Source organism: Saccostrea cucullata, unplaced genomic scaffold (genome assembly GCF_032062105.1).
Source record: "Saccostrea cucullata isolate Sc308-1 unplaced genomic scaffold, CSIRO_AGI_Scuc_v1 ctg330, whole genome shotgun sequence".
Classification (NCBI taxonomy): Eukaryota; Metazoa; Mollusca; class Bivalvia; order Ostreida; family Ostreidae; genus Saccostrea; species Saccostrea cuccullata.
Window position 1 is genome coordinate 607276 of NW_026935947.1, and position 23257 is coordinate 630532.

General features: G+C 33.9%; 1 protein-coding gene across 4 annotated transcripts; it reads left to right on the forward strand.

The window, feature by feature from the left end:
- Positions 1 to 1995: 1995 nt before the first annotated feature.
- Positions 1996 to 22063, forward strand: LOC134244338 (uncharacterized). 4 transcript variants are annotated; one of them, XM_062726613.1, is made up of 2 exons: positions 1996 to 2118; positions 19972 to 22063. In XM_062726613.1, the coding sequence occupies exon 2, from the start codon at positions 19994 to 19996 to the stop codon at positions 21941 to 21943; it is 1950 nt and encodes a 649-aa protein (XP_062582597.1). In that variant the 5' UTR covers positions 1996 to 2118; positions 19972 to 19993; the 3' UTR covers positions 21944 to 22063. The 4 variants fall into 4 exon arrangements, with proteins under 4 accessions (XP_062582597.1, XP_062582594.1, XP_062582595.1 ...); XM_062726610.1 differs by lacking the exon at positions 1996 to 2118 and adding an exon at positions 12359 to 12782; XM_062726611.1 differs by lacking the exon at positions 1996 to 2118 and adding an exon at positions 17579 to 17639.
- Positions 22064 to 23257: the final 1194 nt, after the last annotated feature.

A 23257-nucleotide genomic window follows, 5' to 3' on the forward strand; every position in this document is an offset into this window, starting at 1 on the left:
TTGAGAAATACCGTTTAGAAACTGACTTTACTGCGTTCCATCAGTCACACAACAATTGAATTATCGTACCTTATACCAAAGCCTGGCTATTTTCAAGAAGAGTCTGCATATGGATGATGAAAAGTCCACTGCCGATGATTTGCTTTATGGTGAGTTTTAAAGACAAGAGAGTTGACTAATATTGGTTCTCAATGTCTAAATATGATACATATGAAACTCAGATGATCAAGCTATAAAACGTATAACTATGATATTAATAACCTACTTCCGACAATTTATTTTTTTTGTTTTCAAAATGAGCAATAATTAATACAAGTAATTGTATATGTACATGTATACCAATAGCTTATTATCTGTTATGTCTAATTCATCCTTATGCTGCAATGTCAACACCGTTGACTCAGGACCGCAGGCTTTGTAAGGATGTGTCTGATTATACAATGTACATTGATAGATCGTCATATTTAATGAAATATGGAAATAACGAACATTTCAACAACAATGAATCTCAACAGTTAAATGAAACAATAAAAATCGGGATCAGAGCGGGCCTCTTACTTCCCCACAGTTGTGAACAAGTGCCATGGAGGAGTCCCATGTCGACTCTGCTTTATTTTTTTTTCTCGAAAACTTTATTACACCAAGTGCTCCATTCCAAACTTGCTTACTTCTTACTTATCCTGTTCGTCCCCGATGGGACATAACGCTCCCACAAGCTGTCTCCATCTTCCTCTGACCCCACGAGTAGCCCATTTCCTCTGATGTTATGATTCTTCTCCATGTAGTCCGTGGTGTACCTCGCTTCCTCGTTCCAGATAGTGTCCATTCTAGAGCTGTTTTGGACATTCTTATCACATGTCCCAACCATCTCCCTTCCAAACGGCAAGTACTAGAATATATTTAGAAACACGTATTTTTCTATATGTTGGTAAAAAAAAAAGGTTCTAGAATCTACGACAATCTCTGAGAAAAGACAAGTTTACATTGTACATAAACCACTAGGCCAAGTTGCTTTTGTTTAGCAATGTAGAAGTGTGGGACATTGTAGAATGTAATAGCCTTATCAAATGATACAATAAACAGCAATTTGATATATCGATTGTTTGACTGATATTTTGCTGTTTAATGTCTCTTTCGAGAATTTTCACTCACATGGAGACGCCACCACTTGCAGGTGGAGGGCTACAAATTCTGACATATTCTCGGCTCTTACGGCCATGGAGTAGTGAGAGATCTTTTTCGTGCCAGCACCTACATGTACTGCGACACGGAAATCTCTTTATACGGTCTCAACCGAAGGACCTGTCTTCACGTCCTACCGTGGGATTCGAACCCGCGACGTAAGGATCATCTCCCTTACTCCATGATTGTTGAATATTTAAGGGACTCGAACTAATCGTAATTCGGTCAACAAACTCACTAGATTACATTATATGCCAAAGTCCTTTCAATATATCTATGTAGTGCTTTTTAAAACAAAATTCCAAATCCATTAATGTTTTATGCCAGTAATTTATGACAAGATTTACACGTTGTTATCACTAAGTGAGGAGGGAGTTTCCATTCAAGCGTAAGCGATAGTTTTATGGAAACAAAAACCTTAATCATTCTCTTATAAATTGTGGGGGGATAAACATCCAATAGTGATTTCCCTCCTCACCGTTAGCGTCCAAATGCATTTCTCTGCTGATTGCTAGACCATATTCACAGAATCCGCAGTTATTAGAGCGACGTCTATGCGATCTTGACATAATTCACTCGTATCAACCATATAATCTTACATTTCATTAAAGACAAGGGTTTCTGACGACTCCCCATCATTCCGTCATTAGCTCAAACACTTCTAGAGAGTTTTGATGGAAAAATTTGATTACTAGGCCATAAGAAGCATAAGAACACAAAATCTACCATCTTACTTTTCGCACAGGGAAATACGATGGCTTTTGTAATAAGGTGATACTGTAGGGAAAAGGGTGTTAAAAGCCCTCTATCCTGCCATACATAATTCAACCTTTCCCGAAGACTACAGTGGACGTATTTATGTATTTCGATATTTTTTTTTGTATCAAAACACAAACCGTAAAATTGTTATAAAGGAAATCTGTTCATAAACAGAAGGTAAGTCGTATTTGACTTAGATAAAATGTATTTCATCTTCTCACATTTTTCCTTTTTTTTTGCATGCTACTTGAATATAGATATTAATTTTAGGCATTTAAAAGAATATGAACTTGCTACAAGTAATATACTTCGTGAAAATATTTATGTTTTCCCTTTTTCATCAGATTAGACACTGAATAATCAAGAGTTAATTTATCTGCTACATGTAATATATATTATATATTTTTTTTTGCTTTACTTTATACTGGTACTTCGCTGTATTATGGCTTGTTAGAACATTTTTGTTTTCTTGATTTAGACCAAGAAAAGGGTTTTTATGCTTATATCCTTGTCATTTCACTTCATTATGAAAGAAACATTAAAACATTACATCTGTCTGACTGACCCATACTTTTTTTATTCAGTGTAATAATTAAATCTGCATTTACCAGTAAATTTTACTGGAGCTTATTCTTACAAATTTGTGCTTGTTATGTTCTGTTTAACGGTTCTGCCTTAGACTTGGATGTTTTACTGACAACAGATGTTAATAGCCGACTGGCTATATGACAAATGAGATAACTTTCATTTTTCTATCGTCCATTCTGCCTATTTATGTATCATGTTCCACAATCACCTTCAGAAATGTAATGTCTATGTCTCCCAAATGATTCGATACTCAAAAGCATGTGACGATAATGAACTTTTTTTTTCTTTTAAAATGACGCATACAGACAAATAAGCTGATTCTACAGGGTTTTCAATTGTCTTTTTGAAGACAGCATTTCTCAAATTTCAATTCGCAGCAATTTTTAATGTATCGTTTTTCATTTCAATTTTGACAGTCACTATACGAATTGCCATACCCTTTGAACTTAATGTATCAAGACACAGGGTGCAGGTTTGATTCTAGTACAAAGAATGCTAACCTCTCCTGGGTACTTGAACCTATATGTTGGGTTTCCCAGGTTCATTGATTTTTGTGCTGTTCACAATATTCTCATTCTTTACTGGAATTAACGGAAAACCTGTCATTTACGAATGAAGCCACAGAATATGCTTTTTACTCTTTTCGCAGTAATTTCAACATAAATATTATTGAAATCTTACATAATTATGTCTGTTTCTTGTGGCCACTGAATAAATAAACTTGTTCACTGATGCATGTATTGGTTTCAGAAATGGGCTATACAGAATTTGAAACACTTTGACGTTTCTTTCAGTTTTTTCTTAATCTATTTTCACAGTTTACCTTGAAAGAATAAGACTGAAAGTTGCAAATGCACGTCATGATTTAGTATTATGTTATTACATTCGTCTTTTCAGACTATAGTCTTGTTAAAATTGAGAGTAATGTAATTACCTGCAGGTGACAAATTTTTGTCTTAAAAAATGGAACATAAGCCGGATGTGATGACCATTAACTTTATTGCTACGTGTGCTTGGCTTCGTCTTATTTTCTTACCAAGTCTACATCTGGAATCTATAACAGACCAATTGTAGCCTTCGGATTTCCCTTGGGCGCACTTTACCGGTTTTGTTTATTAAGTTACCTCAGAAATTTCCTGCAGCTGACACTGTTTTGGGCCTACTGTTTCAATGAGCTTTCTCACGGGTTGGGAGATATTTTGAACAATCTTTGACAGAAAAAGTGAGTGAAACAGTTCGGTACAATCAATAGGAATTATCTATGTTGTTGAATGAGGAAACTAGAAAAGAAAAAGACGTTTTAAGAAACATAATCCTTTTTAGTTCAATTTGTTTCAATTTCATGTTCCCTTTTAACGTTTTGTGTTCAAAATAAGGCGATTGAGAGCTTCAGTGTACAATATATATAATGTTATAGACACTACTAAGTTGGTTTGGGGACGATCATATAAATTGTTTTCTTAATAGGTTGTGTTAATTTGAGTAAAGCTATTTTATGTTAGACTTTGGAACTTGGACCGTTTCTAAATTCTTGAAAGCGTACATAAATTGGTCTGGCAGAAAGTAAATTTAAAAATACATGTAGATATTTATATTCAATTGTCGAAAAATACTTGTATACAGGAATTCTAAATATTGCATTTTTGAAAAGATACACCTGTAAATACGTACCATTAAAGTTTAGAGTCTACAGGAAATTCAGAAATTTAACTTCTAGACCCCATTCCTTTTGTAATGTCGAGAGGGCTTTGTCCATGATAACAACTAATGGACATCCACCACTCCCATGCTTTTGATATCGGCTCACAATTCTCAGTAGGCCGACTTAACTAGGTTAGCGTTAACCGTGAACTTTCATAGAAAATGTTTTATTGAACTCGAAAGGAAGTAATTTGCATAACTGATTAGTGTACTAAAGCATCAATGATGTCGTTACATTAGGCCTCGAATATTTTTGATATGATATGCCCTTAAAATCAAGTATCCACGTTTAAAATGCAAATTGAAACAAAATATTAATTTAGATATTATTTTCTAAATGTAGCTTTTTTTTTTAGTAGAGGATGTGCTAAACAAACTGTTCGAGTATTTTACGACATCCACAAACCATAGGTTTTTATAGTTGGCGAATGTTTCTGTGTTATGTACTGGTAAATTTAGTCTTTGAAAGGTACAAGTTCTTTAATTCTTACTCAACTTTAAGCCTGACTCTCATCAACCGACCCAACCATCCATTCCAAAGTTGGGTAAGAAAGATTTCATTTTAAAGATTTTTTTTTACCCAAAGAAAAAAAAATTTAATCTAATCGTCTGAAAAATGACGGTGATAAAATAAGGAATCATGCTTTGCAAAAATCATTGAACGTTTGTCTAAAACGGCTTTATGACAAGTATGTCAATTACACATCACGCCTGTCCAATCAAATACAAAACATTTATCTGTTTCGCCTCGTAATCCCATCAACCTTAATAAAAGATCATTAATAACTATTTTTACAAGGGAAAGAAAAATATTGAAATTGTCCAAATTGACCTGCAAATATTGAAAGACATCAAATTATCACTATTCCCATTGATCGGACACCTAGAAATGTTTAAATTCGTGCGCCTTCATTAACGCACCTGAACTCTGAAAAGCCTCTACCCCTTTTGACCATCTTTTGTGTAGGTATGGATTTTCCCAACATAAGCTTCGTTTTCATTGTCTCACTAAATATTGACACAGCCATCCAACCTCTCAAATATCCCGTAATTAGAGGTTTTGTATCATTGCAATACCTTCGAGAACAAAATGCACCACAGAGCGCAAAAAATGTCTAGATGTACCTGGAATATATGGAAACTTGATGCAGCCATTGCTTTATCATAGTTCAATGAGTTACGATTTGCATGTTTAGATTTTAATTTGGTGCCTTGTAACTTGCAAGTAGTTGCATAGAGTGCGCAGATCAGTCAGTTATATAATTAACAAGGGCATCATAAGATGGAGGATCCCCTCGCAAAGAGCATATCGATCCCGATGTAAAAATTTCGTCATTTACCTTTCGCGCAGCGCTAACCCACTCACCGACAAACGAAAACACAATTGTGTTACTTTTGGGTCCAACTCCGTTACAAGAGGATAACAAATATTAAAATAACTAGTGCAGAAGTTAGACTTGCTCGAAACACCAAAAAAAATCAAGTAATCTTCACTCTAAATAAAAGTTTCGAAACAATCTCTCACTAGAGGGCACTCTCGCAAGCACTTACTTTTCGCACCCCCTGGTGGAGATGATTGGTTTTGTATGAATGATATTCTTACGCATCAGGTGAATACGAAAATTTATTCACAGTTTACAAAATTTAATTTATACAACGTAGATGTTTGCTTTTCGACGTAAATACACTATAAAACTTTTAGTTTAATTTTTCATATTTAAGTTACAGTTTGGATGCCATGCTGCTCATAGCCACTCAAAATCAAAGACGAGTACTCAGTACTTGAATATGGAAAAAGTCTCTTGTAAATAGCCTAACAATATCCTAGGGGACTATATTAAGTGTAATTTGCTCTTATATATACCTCTTAAAGCATACGGAGCCGAAGTGTATCGTGGTATGTGCACTTATGTACCCCACAGTGAATTGTTTTTGCTAGACCCTTCATTAACAATTGTCCTCCAGGACTATAGAGAACTAAATTATTAATGTTTAACACAACAGTGACTTATGATAGAAATCAATATGAATTCTATATTACTATATCCCTCTAAATGCCGTTCATCAGATTTTCTTGTTTGTAATTTTTTTTTTATCAAACCAAGAAAAAAAGCTCTACCATAAACTTTAATTATTCAGATGTGTTTTCCTCCCGAGGGAAGCCAGTATCATCACATAAGCTGTTGTTTCTCAAGAATATGTGCTTTGGTTTTTCATTTAATTTACGTTTCTTATCTTTTCAATTAAATTTTTATCATTTGCAAATACATAATTAATGCAACTGAAAGAGAAAACAATTAAATCTTACATTAGTAGGAAAAAAAGCTTGAAAATCAATTTGTCAGATTTTATATCAGACAAAATAATTTTCAAGCAAAAACAAACGTAATCCATGACATCCCTACTTTTACAAGGTACTATTCAAAACTTTTGAAGTGCATTTTAAAGCTTGTGCAGAAATACGTCCAGAACTTTTTCCTCTTACATGTACTTGTCTACGTTTTCGTTGTTGTTGTTGTTTAACGTCCCTCTCTAGACTTTTTCACTCAGATGATGAGGTCACCACTTGCCGTTGGAGAACTTCAAATTTGACCTATACTCAACTCTCAGGGTCATTGAGTACGGAAGGATCTTTTTCGTGCCAGCGTCTAGTGTGACAAGGGGCCTTGGTTTATACGATCTCATCCGAGGGACCGTTCTCCACGTTCTACAGTGGGTTTGAACCTGCGACGTAAGGATATGCTTCTTACTTCGCGACTCGAGAGCAGACACTCTACCAACTGCGTCACGGTGGCGACTCAAATCGTTTGAAGTGCTTCTCTCAAGGTTATGTGGAAATAATATACATGTAATATATTATGATGATTTCTTCAATACTTATTTGATGATCAAATTCTAATAATGTTGACCAACTGAAAATGACCTACTATCAGAATTGATATCCATGTGGATGCATTTACACGTTCTTCGAAGCTACAAATTTCGGTCACTTTAAAAAAAAATACCAGCTTTGAGAAAACATTGATTTATTTAAAGAACACATTCTAAAAAGTTAAGTATTTGAAATCTGTCAACGAAGAAAAATGATTTATATCATTTACCATCAACTTTCAAATAGCTATCGTATAAAAAACAAAGACAATTGAATAAGCATCTTTTAAAATATGGAATCACTTCATTCAAAGTTAATGACAGATCGAACGTTTGATTTTAGGGAGGGAAAATGTTGATCTTGATAATCGTGGATCTTCTTTATGTGGGCTCATCGATCACAATTGATGCTATTTTATAGTTGTGTTATATAAATTTATTTCCGCCGCTGCATGCCATGAAAAATCAAAGATCAATTTTTATTCAATTTGTACCCCCCTGAGGCAATATTTTGTTTGTAAGGGAGATACAATTCACACGTTGCCGTTTCTATTTGCATAGCGCAGTGTAATACTGCTCTGTACGGTATGAGGAATATGTCATGTTCTTCCATTTTGATGCATAATCTTCGGTAAAGCGTCAGGGAGAGTCACGAAAAGTTTCTTATAGTATTTGTTACCATGGAACCACATACTCCTTGATTGAGCTTATTGGTAGACCATAAAAATATTTTTTCACTGAATTCTCGACGGATTTTCCCGTTATTTCACGATCATGATAAAAAGCACACCGCGGGTGTGGCAGGTCGGCAGGGGATACTCATTTCTCCATGGCACCTAATCCCACCCCTGTTGCTTTAGTGGCTCTTGTTTACCCTGTTCCTGATTTATATTCGAATGGACGTTTGAAATTTACTGTGTCAAAATAACATTCAACTCTACGTTTTAATCAAAATTTAAAAAAGAGTATGAAATCCCCATCATTACCCACTTAAATATTTTTTTCAGAATGTTTTTGTTTTGCAAATGAGTTATTTTGCGATATGAAATACATGTATCTCCCTTAAAGAAAAAAATCGAGGAAATTTTTTTCTCTGAAATGGATGCATAAAAAAAGTTGTCTTCCAATTAAATTATGAAGCCTTTGCCAAAAGACTCTAATTTCCTTTTAAGGTTATAAAAAAAATTATTCTCGTTATATGTTGAATAAGATTCCGTAATATAAACCGACAGCAGACTTTCATCAAATTACTGGTTTTCCTGAGGAATTCCTCGGTTTCCCTTGGCCTCTGTAATGAAAACTTTTTGTCAATCTAAATTCTCTTAGCTGTATCCGTGCAAAAAGAAAATGCACTTAACGATCTAAGTCAACCTTCCAAATTTTAAATTATTATTGAATGAGTTTGTATTTTGAGACATGAGTTTTCTTTTAGGATTGGATAGCAGTAATAAACATAGGTAAGCAGAGATTACAGAGCTCACCTCAACGAATGTTGTCTTTAAGTGAGGCAAAGTCACACAATTACCCAACAAAAAGTGTACATCCAAAAATGCAAAATTTATGCAATTTTGATCTGATACTTTGGAATAGACCTATATAAAAACTTCAAACTAGTTCTTCATCACGAAAATGTGATTAAAATCCAGCATCTGAAGCAAGTTTGAGAATTCTCATCCCTTGATGCATCATTTGGGCAAGTTTGATTTATATAAGCCTTATAGTTTCTTGGTAATAGACCTGCACCCATAACTTTTACCTGGTCCATTATCTGGAAAATGTATGTCGAATTCAGCATCTGGAGCAAGTCCATTAGTGTGCATCTTAAGATGTATCATCCATGCAAGTTTGCACAACATAGAGCTAATAGTTACTTAGAAATGAAACCTGCATAAAAATTTAATCTCTTCACTCATCCAGACAAAAATGTAAGTCAGATCCAGCATCCGAAGCAAGTTTGGTAGTATGCATTCTAAGATGTACCATTCATGCAAGTTTGGTCAGTATAGGGCTCATAGTATCTTGGAAATGAAACCTCCGCCAAAAACTTTAACCTGTTCACTCAACCAGAAAGTGAAGGTCAGATTCAGCATCCGAAGCAAGATTGGTAATGTGCATCCTTAGATGTATCATCCATGCAAGTTTGGTCAACATAGGGCTTACAGTTACTTGGAAATGAGACCTGCACCAAAAAACATCAACCTGTTCACTCAACCGGAAAATGTAGGTCAGATTCAGCATCCAAAGCCAGTCTGGTAGTTTACTTCCTTAGATGTATCATCCGTGCAAGTTTGGTCAACATAGGGCTTATAGTTCCTTGGAAATGATACCTACACCAAAAACTGCACCAAAAATTTTAACCTGCTCCAAAAACATAAACCTGGTCATTCCTTTGCTGAAATTGCAGCATCTGAAACTTTGACTGGTACAATATCTTCCATACATGTCTAAGCAATATAGGACATAGAAGTACTTAAAAAGAAAACTGCTCCAAAAAACTTAACCTTAACCTGGGACGCCGACACCGACGCCGAGGGTATTACATAAGCTCCCCCAATTTCGTTGAGGTGAGCTAAAAATGGCTTAATTAATAAGAGAAATCTAAGACTTTTAAAACATCTTTAAGATTTCCCACGTTTTTGATATTATTCTTGTCGCAAACCATAGTTTATGTTCATTTTGTACGATGATAATCGAGGGGATACAAGCAAATTCAAAGAATTGGGGTCCCCCGCTTTCGGTGTCTTTGTGGGTGATATGTTATTTTTTATAACATATTGTGTGTAATATGAACATCTTATCATATGTCATTTTTTTTTATAAAGTAACATTGAAGTTGATTTTTTGTGAAGTACGAAAGCCCTAGCCCTCACCGTTCAAAAGTTATGGTCATTAAAGTTAAAGTTTTTTCATAAGTACGTAAATCTCCAAGGTCAAAGTCAAAAGGTGAAGGTTGTTGGTATCCAATGAAATGTCTTGCTACAAGGAATTAAAATGTGAAATATAAAAGGCCTAGTATCCACTGTTTTTTGACCAAGGTTAAAGTTTTTAAAAAGTAGTTAAAACTCCAAGGTCAAGGTCTCAGGGTAAAAGTTAATGGTATCCAATCAATGGTCCACAAGGTTTATGTTCATTTTGTAGTTTTTTCATAAGTATGATCTCCAAGGTCAAGGTCAAAAGGTCAAGGTTGTTGTTATCCAAAAATACCACGAACAATAAAAGTGAAATATGATGCCTAGTACCTACTATTCAAAAGTTATGGGGGAATTTTTTAGTAAAAGTATGTCAAAATCCAAGGTCAAGGTCAAAAGGTCAAATTTGGTGGTACCCAAAGAAAGGTCTTGTCACAAGGAATACACATGTGAAATATGAAAGTCATAGCTTCACTAAATCTAAAGTTATGCATGGTCAAGGTTAAAGTTTTTGTGACGGACAGACAGACAGACGAATGAGATTTAATGTCCCCTCGCTTTCGCGAAAGCGGGGGACAAAAATCAAGGTAACATAATGATGCCAATGGGGGTAGAATATAAAGAAAAACTCTTTTTTAAAAAAAAAAAAAAAAAAAGAAAGAAAAAAAGGAAACCTAGTCCGCAAATCATAGAGTGGGATAACTTTAAATATATACATTATTTTGCTTACTTGTAATCAATTAAAATAGCTACGATTAATTTCTGAGGAAAAAAAAAAATTTATCTAAAAGAAACAAACGGCTTCTTGCTTTTAATGCAAACAATGCTTGAAAAAAATCTATACGTAAAATTATATAATGCCATCAATTTGCGATGATTATTAAAAGATTTATGTCTCAAAGTGTGTTTGCATTAAACGGAAATATTGAACTGATATGAAACATTGTCTATAACCCAATAGTGTTTGTTCCTCATTACACAGTGATGTTCAAATTACAAAGATATTCGCCATAAAAAAAATATTGACGCAATTATAAACGAAAAGCGATTAAAACTTTTTTCAAATAAAACTCAATCTATGAAATATTTTAATAATAAACCAATTTAGTTTTAAAAAAAGGTATTTCAACAAAAACTAGAAATGAGAGATATACGAGAACTGATGATGGTATTCATGAATTAAATTTCTCTGAAGCTACCACTTTCCCCTTTAAAAATTTGCCTATACAGTGTAAATGTTATTACATGGTGGTTTTCGGTGGTGATAAGCATTTTTACGTGCTATAATCTAGGAAGAGAAATTTCGAATTAACCTTTGTTCAGTGAGCACCAGTTCCTAGAACACCATAAAAAATTAAATGTTTAATGTGGAGAAAAATTGCATTTCTAAAGTTTTACTTCGGATAACATACAGCATTCTACTAGTACCTGTCCGTCTGCCTGTCTTATTTTATCTTCTCAACATTCGTTAGGAACTTACTGAGAAACATTTTCAATTTATTGTTTCTGAACATATTCATAATAGATATCTCACTCTTTCTTAAGCTTAAATAACTTTTTCTAAAGCTCTAGTTTTTTTCTCATCTTCAACGTGACAGTTTCTTTCTTCAAAGAAAGTAGATGCTCTACCATATAATTCTTCATCTTTTAATTTTTTTCATTTATCCAAGTAAAATGATAAATATCAAGAAAAAAAACAAATTTTTTTAGAAATACGTAAATAGCGAAATAAATAAGAATTTGACATTTTATATACTTTATTGTCCCAGAACAATACGGTTAAATGCATCTATTATTTTCTCCAGACTGCCTTTAAATCCATGAACTAAATTTAAATTTGCGTCCCCGTAGGTTCTCTGAATTAGGATCCACTGGAGCATGCGATAATGAAAATGTTATTTTCTAAACAATTGAAATTTAAAGATAAAAGAGATTTAGTCTGATGGTATTTCTGATCGTAGTTCAGATATGACTGAAACTTATAAAAGATTAATATTTGAAAATATAAACATTTCAGAGAAGATAAAAGTTTACATGCATCAGTTCTGCACAACAGTTATGTGAAACACCCGTAGAGAATTTGTCTCAATTTACACCACATTTGTTAACAGCAAGCGGGTAATATGACAGCATTAATTTTTAATTACCGCATCCGCCGGAGAAAATTACACAATTTTACGCACTTTTACCGCTTTTCCTTCTCGTACAAGAACAAATAAATTAGAATTCGTGAACTTTTTGCATTTTAAAAAAGGGAATATATTTATCAATTCAGCGAAATGTTGATGCAAAATTCATAAAAGGAAAGTGAATGTAATGAAATATAGACAAGGAGACGTCTACAGGTGCAATTATAATTGATTAGTATTGTTTAATATTAAATAATATATCACCGTTTTCTCGCCATCGATCGCCATATGCCCCAGATCAGACGACCAATAGTCCACCTGACCACACATGCAATAGAACTTCGACAATGCCGAACCGGAAAATAGAGTAATTGGGCGGACAATTCGATTATCGAAGATTCCTATATTGGCCATCTCCAGTCTATATAGTTAATATTAGGAGCGCGCATTGATAGTTGTGTTTAGTTAAGGTAAAGAGACAAAGTGCTAAAAGCTTAGACTGTGTCTGTATTTGACGCGGAAACTGTAGTGATGTATGAAGATTTAGTATTTGGGATCAAATAACGATAAGTTTCTTATATGTGAAAATGATCTTTTCTGTCGTAATTGGAACTTTAGAAATAGGATATTGCACCAAGTCTAGGTAAGAGTTGATTGAAAGCATAAGCATTTTTTTTTCTTTTCACAATTTCTGAAAATATTTTTGTTAAAATTTTTTTTTTTTTAAGCCCAAGAAAGATTTAATATAAAGAAATCTGTGAAGATGCTTTGAAATATATGAAGAGGAGAAAGTCCAAATTAAATCGATGGGTTTTATCCGTTTTTAAAATGCTACATAAAAAAACTTTGCTCTCATGGTCTCTTTGATATTAAATTAAAACTTGTTTCAAAAATCTTGAGTGTTGTTAAATACTTCATGTTCATCAATTCTTATATTGATATATCGTATTACTCAGTGTATAAGAAAAGTTAATCTGTTTTATTCCTTAATTATTAATAATTTTTTTCTTCAGCGTGAAACTGAATTCTTTGGTATAGAGTGATGATCCCAGCTAAATCTTATTTTTAGAAAACTTTAATTTCCTGGTTGTTTTTTGTTTTACCGGTTTATTTTTTTCCGAAAACAAACTTTTATGATTCAATGTCGTCCCCTTCAGAAAACATTTGTAACACAACTATCTTTCTTGAAAGGGATAGAATTTTTTTAATATGAAAAAATTCTTTATTACAAGTTCTAAACATTTACCAGCATTTAAGTGTATGATATTGATTTTATTAGACAATAATGATAATAAAGCATGCACTTAAATGCCTAGAATATTTTTTGAAATAAAAATACTAGTATTTGCTATTGAGTAAAAAATGATATGAAATTTTATAAAACAGTTTTAACTATTGCCACTGAGAATGGGTTTTCGTATGACTTTCATGTTGTAAAAGAGTTTTTTGATTCATCGACAGTCATGAACAATCACCAAAGGAAATAAAGCGCTCGTATATTTCCATTATTTGCTTACTGGAAAAACCCTAATCAGACCGAATGGCGAGCGGAAGTGAAGGTGATGCGAGCGCTGTGAATTCACGGTCGCTAACAACAAGATCACGTCCAAACGCCATAATCACGAGATTTGCCGCTAAGGTGAATCTTAATCCACGAACCACTTACTAAAACCAATTAAACTCCCCCTGCAATTTTTTTACTTTCAATTTCACGAGCACTGAGGGGAGAAAAAATAATGGAATGCTATAACCACTGAATGAAAAAAAAATTGTCTAGATTTGTTTATACAAAAATTACATGTCATTGTTTTCCTGGCTCCCACTGGGGATGACCTGAAGCACGCCATCTGCAATAAAAGTCTTTAACGACTTCATCGGATCATTCACCGAGTACAATTTCTCATTTTCTTCCCCCCTGTGTAACATTTCTTGAAACAAAGTCAAAATCAATGTCTATGCCTAAAAGACGGGGTATATTTTATTTTTCATAATTAGCGATTAATAAGACGATTGTTTTAACCCACTCCACCTTGTTACGTACAGTTTACATAAGAGATAAAGCAGAGATTGGTATGTCTAAGTCTGCAATTTGTCGTCAAGAGAAGCAATTTTTTTAGGTTAAGAAATAGCAGTATTGTAGTAATCTAGAAAACGTACACAAGAAATAATTATTTCGGCTAAAATTAGGTTGTAATAACTTTTGAGAAACTCGTCCTCAGACAAAATGATCTTCAAGAAATCTCGGATTTTTACTACAAAAATTAGAATCTATAAGTCTAGAACATTGGAAAAGTCCTTTAACTCGGAACCTTCTATCACAAACCGTTAGGCTGCGTATTTCAAGAAATTAAAAGTTAACATTCCTTCACCGTAAATTGTGAATTGCTTTTCTAATAAAGTTTAGTCGTTATAATTCAAAGTGCTGTCTGGTCAATTAAAGACATCCATATCAGAAAACCAAAAATATTATCGCAGCAGAAAGTGGGCCTCGTCTTGGTGGCGCGGGAAGTGTTGGTTGCTCACGTGACTTTCTAAGAGAAAGATCACTATCGTTAGCGTAAATATTTCTCATGGGCATCTTGACATTTTGCTCCATTAAAGCAAATTGCATTTTATATCCTATGATTTGGGCCTAACTGTTAGTTTCAATGTCCCATACTCTATACGGAACAGAGCACAATGCTCGCGTTATTCATGGAAATGACCAAAGGGGATCGGGTTCGATATCTGAATTATCTCCGACTCCATTCCGTGAAGTGTCTCAGCGGATTTTAATTTTGATCCTCAGACAGTTTATCGCACATCTGTAAGACTGGTATTTAATAGAAGTCCATATTTTGTTGGTATACTAAAAGTAGCATTTAAAAAACCAGGGGATGCTCTTCCTTGCTGAAACAAAAAGATGAGTTGACATTTACAAAAGAGATAATGTATTGGCAATGTCCTCAGAGCATACATGTTCACTTTTTTTTAATATCGGGAAGATGAATATAAATATATGGACACTTACTTGAGATAAGTTAGATTTTTTCAAATAATACACTATTTTGACTAATATTTTTTTTGTGGTACAGTATTGCTGTTTTATTACCGATGAAGTACAAAGTACTAGTGTATTTTTTATGATTACAAAATATTAAACAAGCCTCTTGAGCTCCATGTTCTATTAACAAAAGTCAATTCTTCGCTCTCCGGATAAACAAACTTTTTGTTTCACCGTATAAGGATATTATATTAATCTATAGAAATTATTTGATTGCTAATTACCCAGATTTTCTAATCAATACAAATAGCAGCGGGTCCAGATGTAAAAAGCCATACAATTCATTAGTGTCCATCAATTTCATTGTTAAGTCGTTTTAAAGTATTTGCATGCAAATCGTGCTGAGATTGGAGATTTCTTGCTCAGTAATTTTATTAATTTGTTTTACTTGCAAGGATTGTTAAGTTACTAACACAACCTAACATCAGAAACATTTTCATCAATAAAAATTTTAATTCATCTTAAATAAATATCTCAGAAATTTTTTTTTTGACTAACCAGACATAACATGTAACTTGAAAATAGAAACGACATGTAGATAACTAGTTTTGAAATGAAGTTTTCAAAAATTAGTTTCATATAGAGGCACCAAACAAACAAACAAAAAACAAAAAACTATGAGGACCTATATTTTACCTATTAATTCAGTTTTATGTTTAGTCTTTACACGGGAAGATAATTATCAATTACCAATTTAGGGTACTCCGATCCTCAGGTTCTGAAAATCAGGCATTGACTAATTGAAAATGCTCACAGAAATGTCTGTGAATTCTCTAAGTAATGTGTTTTTATCCACGATAATTCTTCAAACTTCATCTTTAATGTTTTAATCATTTAATGTAGGGAAAATCAATAAATCTCAAATAAATTTTCAGGAAATGCAAATAAAAATACATACTATTTGCATTTTCCAATTTAGAAATTTAGATTTTCAAGGTTTGTATTTATCATTTTAAAAATAAAAAATCTGTAAATTACTTTGAAAATGACCTAAAGTTGAAGCGTTTTTTCAATATTTCATATAGAGCACAAGCTCTGATCCAAAATATGCCACTACATAATGAAAGGCCGATTTCTGAAGATCAAACAACATGTTTTATTTTTTGGATCGTGGGCTGTGCTCATATTTTATTTCTTTGCTGAAGATAGTCAAAAACGCATATTTTCTGCAAATTTCAAGAACATTGCAATTTCTCAAAGCCTGTTTTCAAATAATTGGATTCTCAAAACGAAATTTCATAATAGAACATGAAAGCACCAAGTGTCTACTTTATTTTGATATATGAAAATGGAAAGAGGGTGATAGTTAAATAATTGATATAAGTACAGGGCCATTTTATGCATAAGATGGCTCTTGCTCTTTGATTTTCAATTGCATTTTAAAAATAAAAAATCATAGGTATCCATGCTTTCAGAGAAACATTTTTTATACATATGAGTTCTCAAGTTTCTTCTATTTACTTCGATCATTTTACAATGCATAGGACATAAAGATTTTTCTATCATTGCAAAGCACCATAAATCATCTATGATTAATGATTGCCTTGTGTATCTGCACCACTTGGTAGAAACCACGACGCTGTTTGATATTATTCCTATATACAGTATTCAACATGTCAATATTTGAACACTAACACATGTTATCTGCCTGTCATCACGTACTTATTTAAATATATATTAATGATGGACAAGCATGCTTTTATCTGAGATAATATAAGTTGCAAAAAAAAAAAAAAAAAAAAAAAACAATTATAGCCACAAAAGGCATTTTAAACTCAGAATGTACCTGATACGTTTCAGAAGTAAGCCAATTACTAGTATTATACATTTCACACAGAAAAGGAAAGACAGTGTAAAAATATTTTGCCCCAGATATTCGAACTTCTGGGGGTATAAACCCTTATTTTGTGTCCGACATTTTATACAAGTTTTACATGGTTAAAGATACTGTGATAATATTACACATGCACATAATTATGATTGATTGAGAAACCTTGATGCAGAGATAATCAAATACAAAAGAAAAGAGAAATGCTTGGGGTGACTAAACACTGTTATATTTATATTTCATTTCCGTATATTCTTCGCCTATTGATTTATCATATTTTCTGGTTTATGTTTAACGCAGCTTCATTAGGATATAAATTAATGCTTCAAGGGTGAACGGTAATGAAATATTCTACACTGTATTTTATATAAACACAGATCATTTTACAACATTATGGACGGACCCGATGTAGTGTTGGCAGATGTGTATACCGGGTACAACTTAATTATTAACTATTTAAAAAGAATGCGAAAGTTACATGGAAAAAATGACACTGAATTCTTAAAAAGTTTTAAAAAAACGAAACAAAAAACAAAACACAATTACCCATCCTTAACTTATCATCTTTAATTTCTGGATGCCAGTACGGTGGCCCTGGCACTGATTTAGGTACTTACTGCAAAAGAGAGGTTTATATTTTTTTCGTTTTGGTTAGAAATATCAACAATCTGATTAAAATCAGATCCTTTGATCCGCTAACATAGATCTGAAGAAAGCCCATTCAGGGTCATCTCCTGCTGACCTTTCTATTAAAAATATTCATTAAAAAATTTGACCAATCAGAGAGATCGTACTTCAGCGACATTCGGGAAAATGAATGTAGAGGTGAAAGTAGGTGTGGAGAAGATCTCATCGTTTGGTACAAAACAAAGCTGAAAAAAAAACAAAAGCAAGTGCTTAAAAATTATATTTCTAAACAGAAAAGACTGTGGTTGTTCTCTTGGCAGGCTACAGAAACTAGGTCAAGATTTTCCGTTCGTGTATCATCTGGGCGTTCACTTCTGTTACTGAATTCCGAGATACTTATAAATTCTCGGAAGCGAACTTTTGATTGAATAATTGAAAGGTCACCAAGAGATGACCCTCCATGGTTTTTCTTTTGATCCTTGTGTAGCAATCCAAGTGAGCGGATCAAAGGATCTGATTTTAATCAGACTGAAATATCAAATATCAGATCACTAAAATAACGTAAAAATGTGTATTTCCTGTCATGTTCATAATATTTATCCCATCGCAACGCAGTTGGAAGAGTTATGTGTGCGGGAGAGATAGGGGTAGTTGTCTTTTGTGCGAAACGGGGTGACGTAGTTTGCATCGGGATCGATGTCAAATCTTGCCTTGATTTATAAATATGCTCTTGAGGGGATGATCCGCTTTGCAGTGCCCTTTTTTCTTTCTCTGCTTATTTAATAAATCTACACAATTTTTAAAATCTCTTTTATTTGACATTATTGAAAATACATTTAAAGTTAACTTTGAAAAAAGGATAGAGGAAAAATTACTGATTTGTGAATCCACACTTTTTTGTTGGATGCAGAGTGTGAAATTGTGGAACAAATATGTGAATTTATAAAAATACGTGTATGGAGTTACTTTATTGATTCTTTGATTTATGTCCTGTTTGAAATTAAAACAAGTTAATTCAGAGAATTCGTGTCCCCCGCTGTGGGAAAAAGTCGGCTCCCCCTGACTGAATTTGTAGAATTATTAAATGTATACACTGTCATGTATACTGAAGCAAATAAAATACATATATGTCAATATGCATATAAAGATTTGATTGCTTATTCTTTATTATGTGTATAGAAGATTTTTTTATATGGAATATTTATCACACTGTTATGATGATTTTATAACCTCATAATTTTTTCATTTCACATGCTGAATACTATCATTTAGTAAAAAAAAAAGTATTTAAAAAAAAAAAAAAAAGAAAGGATCGACCGAGATTCGATCCCGGGACCTCTCACACTTGAAGCGAGAGACATAACCACCAGACCACGGAATCGCTTTTCACGGTGTGAAGTATATGCAGAACTGAAGTCACATACATGTATATATTCATGTTTTCATGTTCGGTATTCTCAAAATTTTACACAATCCATGGTGTATGATCTATTTAGCCTTTATTAAACAGTTCTAATAGATGTAATAAGAACATAAAGTCCGCCGAGAACCTGTTTTATACGCAATAACTCTCCCTGCGCTAAAAATAGCGACATGTAATACTATAAATACTAATAAAACAAACGGGGCGGGGCACTTTGAGAGGGGCGAGAGACGTCCTAGGGAGTTTTGGTACAAAATTACATTGCATAAGACCAAAATCTTCTTGAAATATCGCCCGGAAATGATAGTATTACACACGGACAGAATGTATAAATTTACGACCTTGAACTTTGACCTTTTGACCTCAAAATCAATAGGGGTCTTCATTAGGCCACAGGGAGTTGTTATATAAAATTTCATTGCAATAGCTCAAATGATTCTAGAGATATCGTGTGGAAACGAAAGTGTTTTAACAGACAGAATTTGCTTATTTATGACCTTGACCTTTGACCTTTTGACCTCAAAATCAATAGGGGTCTTCTTTAGTCCATAGGGAGTTGCTATGCTAAATTTCATTGCAAAAGCTCAAAGGGTTCTCGAGATATCGTGTGGAAACGAAAGCGTTACAGACAGACAGAAAGACGGACGGACGGACGGACGGACAAACCCAAATTAATATCCCCCACTTTTCAAGCGGGGGACAATTAATAGCATGATATATCATGAAATGCGATACGTACATTCTCCTGTCCTAGTATCGGTTTCATAATGTCAAAAGTTTCTCCCAGTTTGTTTCAAAACGCAACAGGCTTTCGAGCTTTTATTTTTAACCTCTTTAAACATTAATAAATATTGTTTTTGCTATACAAATAGGTCATTTCTTTTTACAACATTTGACAATTTTTCTTTCAGACACTGACGAAATAACGGAACCATGAGGAAGTTCGTCAACCGGTGCTTTTCTTCTCTTGTTCTTCTTTGTCTTCCGTCGTTACTAGTGAGCATCCAAAGTAGAAAACCAAACTGTACGTTTCCGGATTTTCTGGAAAGGGATAAGCTATGGCGCACTGGAACGGATCTTCACGATTCCGAAACTATGTACTTCAATGGAGATTATATCGATATAAGGCAAAATGACCTACGCTTCGAAAAAAGATGTCATGAGATGATTAACCGTGAAAAAGGGATTTACCTAGTGGCCCACCTTCCTAAACAAGGTGGTGTAAATGTTCGGACGTCATATTCTTGTATTCAATTTCTTAAAAGATCGGACTCTGTAGTTCAGATAAGAGAATCTAACCCGTCAGAATTTACACTTTCAATTTGTAATGAGCAAAACATGATACTGAAAAATCGTCCCATTATCAAGTTTCCTATAGAGGACAACCCGTCTATAAAATGTCCTTTTTCTGGAGGATACAATTTAAAGATCACTTACAAGATGGAATTAAAGTGTGGATTTTCTGTTATTTCTCCTCGAATGGAAAGCGAATGCGAGGATGGCGACGGGGTGACTCTGGATTTTAGAATAAAAGAGTGTAAGTTGGATGATGTTCACGAACTGAAAGAGAAACTAAGATGTTTGGCATCATGGACTGATAAATCAGCGGAAAATAATTACACCTTTGTGGTTTTAGCAAATGATCAAAGGTTCCCATTGTGTATGAGACTTGAAGGAAATTTGTCGGATTTGAAAAGAGCCACCATTTTCCGTGACGGTAAATGTGTTGTCAATGACAGAGATAGCTACTCGCAGACGATAGAAAGGGTGAATTTAGAATTCGAAAAGATGGTAGTTTCCAATCTCTGCGAAAACGAGTTTGACTATTGCTCCCAAGAATTTGCTTGCTCCAAGTATCAGAAATATTGTCACAATTCATGTCGAGGCTGCCAACCTGAAACAAACGTCTGTTCGTTCCCAGAGGATTTGAAAGGGGCTTGGCACACCGATTTGAAATCAAAGCCAATTGTCATGAATATTTCTACATATAACTTGCATTTGCCAGGTGATGGTAATTTTAAGTGCGTTGGGAGAGCCAACTCCACAAAAGAAAGTGTGTACAGACTAGCTTTGCTCCATATTTTTGAAAATGGTTGTTTTCCTAGAATGACATGTTTTGAATACGAAAAGACATCAAAAATGACGCTACAGTACAAGTTTGGAACTAGAGTTGAATGGCCACAGTTTCCGTTGGATAAGATGATTCATACAACTTGCCTAGACAACCAGCTTAAGAAACCGTTTTCAGTGGCGGTAAATGGGGCCCAAATTTATACCACCAGTTGCAACCTGCCCAGTGACTTCGGATTCAAGTCTGGTCATATCTATCTTCGGGATTCTAATTCCAGGGATTACTGCATTGCATACTACGAATATGGTTTAAGTGGCAAATTCAATATGGTGGATATAAACAAAACAGAACCAGTAAACAAGGAACACATGTGTCTGTCTTCTGAACAATTCAAAGATGGCAGCATTCTAGTGGTGACGGCATCGTTCTCTGATCGTTCTTACAACTGTTGGGCATTTATGGGAAAGGGACACAAGCGGAGAATAATTCAACTCAGGCTTGAGTACTGTAACGAGGGCAGTCTTAATTCACTGATCAATGGCCAATATACACATATTAACTCATTCATTGTGTTAGAAGAACCCAAGAATGTATGTACCTTAATGATTGACATTGCGACAGAACCCGGACCATATCGCACTCCTTCGGTTTCAAACCCGCCTTCGCCCTCAAAGCAGACGACACCGCCCATCTACAGGACGCCATCGCAGCCCGGGTCAATTTTAGCAAACGATCCCGACGGTGGTTCCGGGGCACATTCTGGCACACTTCTTTTGTTGCTGTCCTCTTTTATTTTTTGTACGTGTCTTTGATTTGTATAATTATATATATGCTTAAATTGCTCAAATGCTGGAGACCAAAGTTAAAGGCACCATTATTGTCAAAAGACTGAAAAAAAATGTCTTAAAAGAAAAGATGATTTTCAATTGAAAGGTCTTGAGATATTACAGTAATTGCCCTAGAAAAGTAAGAAGCTAGAGTGATTGTTAAAAGAAGGATTGCAGCTACCATGCATGTCAGATAGAAAAATCTTGAGTTTGGTTTAAGAAAGGCCCGGACTAAAGTGCGCAGGCGCAGAGAGGAAAAATGGCTTTGCAATGTCGAACCCTGCGACTAATTATATCAGTTTGTTTACACTTCTATATAGTTTATGGGGGAGTAAAAAAGTAATTGCCTGTGATATACTGTATAAAAGGTCAAAGAACTTCATCTCCGCTGTATATATATTTGAATGTATTTGTTCTATGAAATTTAAACACTAACATTAATTAGTCCATATTCTACGTTTACAAGGATATTGATATGTATTTTAAAGAAGAGCTGAGTTTTATGCTTGGCATAAAAAAGGCCATGTACTATAGTGTATATAGTGACAATGCCGTTATTCTATTGCATGCACAGAGCTACATTAAAGTCGAGGAACGAATAAAAGCTGGGGTGTTCAGACGATTCAGAGAATCGTACCTTAAAATAAAAATTTGCCTTTTATTCTTGCTTTTTCTGTGGATCTTTAAGAAAGCCATTTTAAACTTTAGGTAGACTTGTGCATATATCATTTTCTTTGTTTTTTTTCTATTCTATACATTCCACTGACAAAATAACAGCGTAAACAAAAAACCAGAGGCACACTACAATGGATTTCATGAAAATGTTGTTAATTTTGAGTTCGGACATCAGCCATTACTGGTACAGTTCTTTAAACGGACGTTTTGCTTTAATTATGCAATGATAAATGCTGCCAATTTTAACAGATGTGAAAAAAAAAATAAATCGTTTCAGTTTTGGAGGATTAACTTGTTGAAAGATAACTGTTAATAAAAAAACAGAATTCTTCAGAAAAATTGTTTTATTTCAGTTGAGAGTAACTCAATCATTCAAACTTTCCTTAACAATCAATTAAAACCACTTTATTTCCCTGAAAATGAACGTTATATTAAACATTCATAAGACGAATGTCGATCGAGAATGAATATTTGATAACGGGTTTTTAATTGTAACGTTTGAAATAAGTAATTTTTTTCATGCTTTTTGCGTTCATTACACAGAATGCAATAAATTGTAATTATAAAAGGAAGTGCAAGTATGCAGATGACGTGTTTGAATGAGTGAATATTTTGTCACAATTT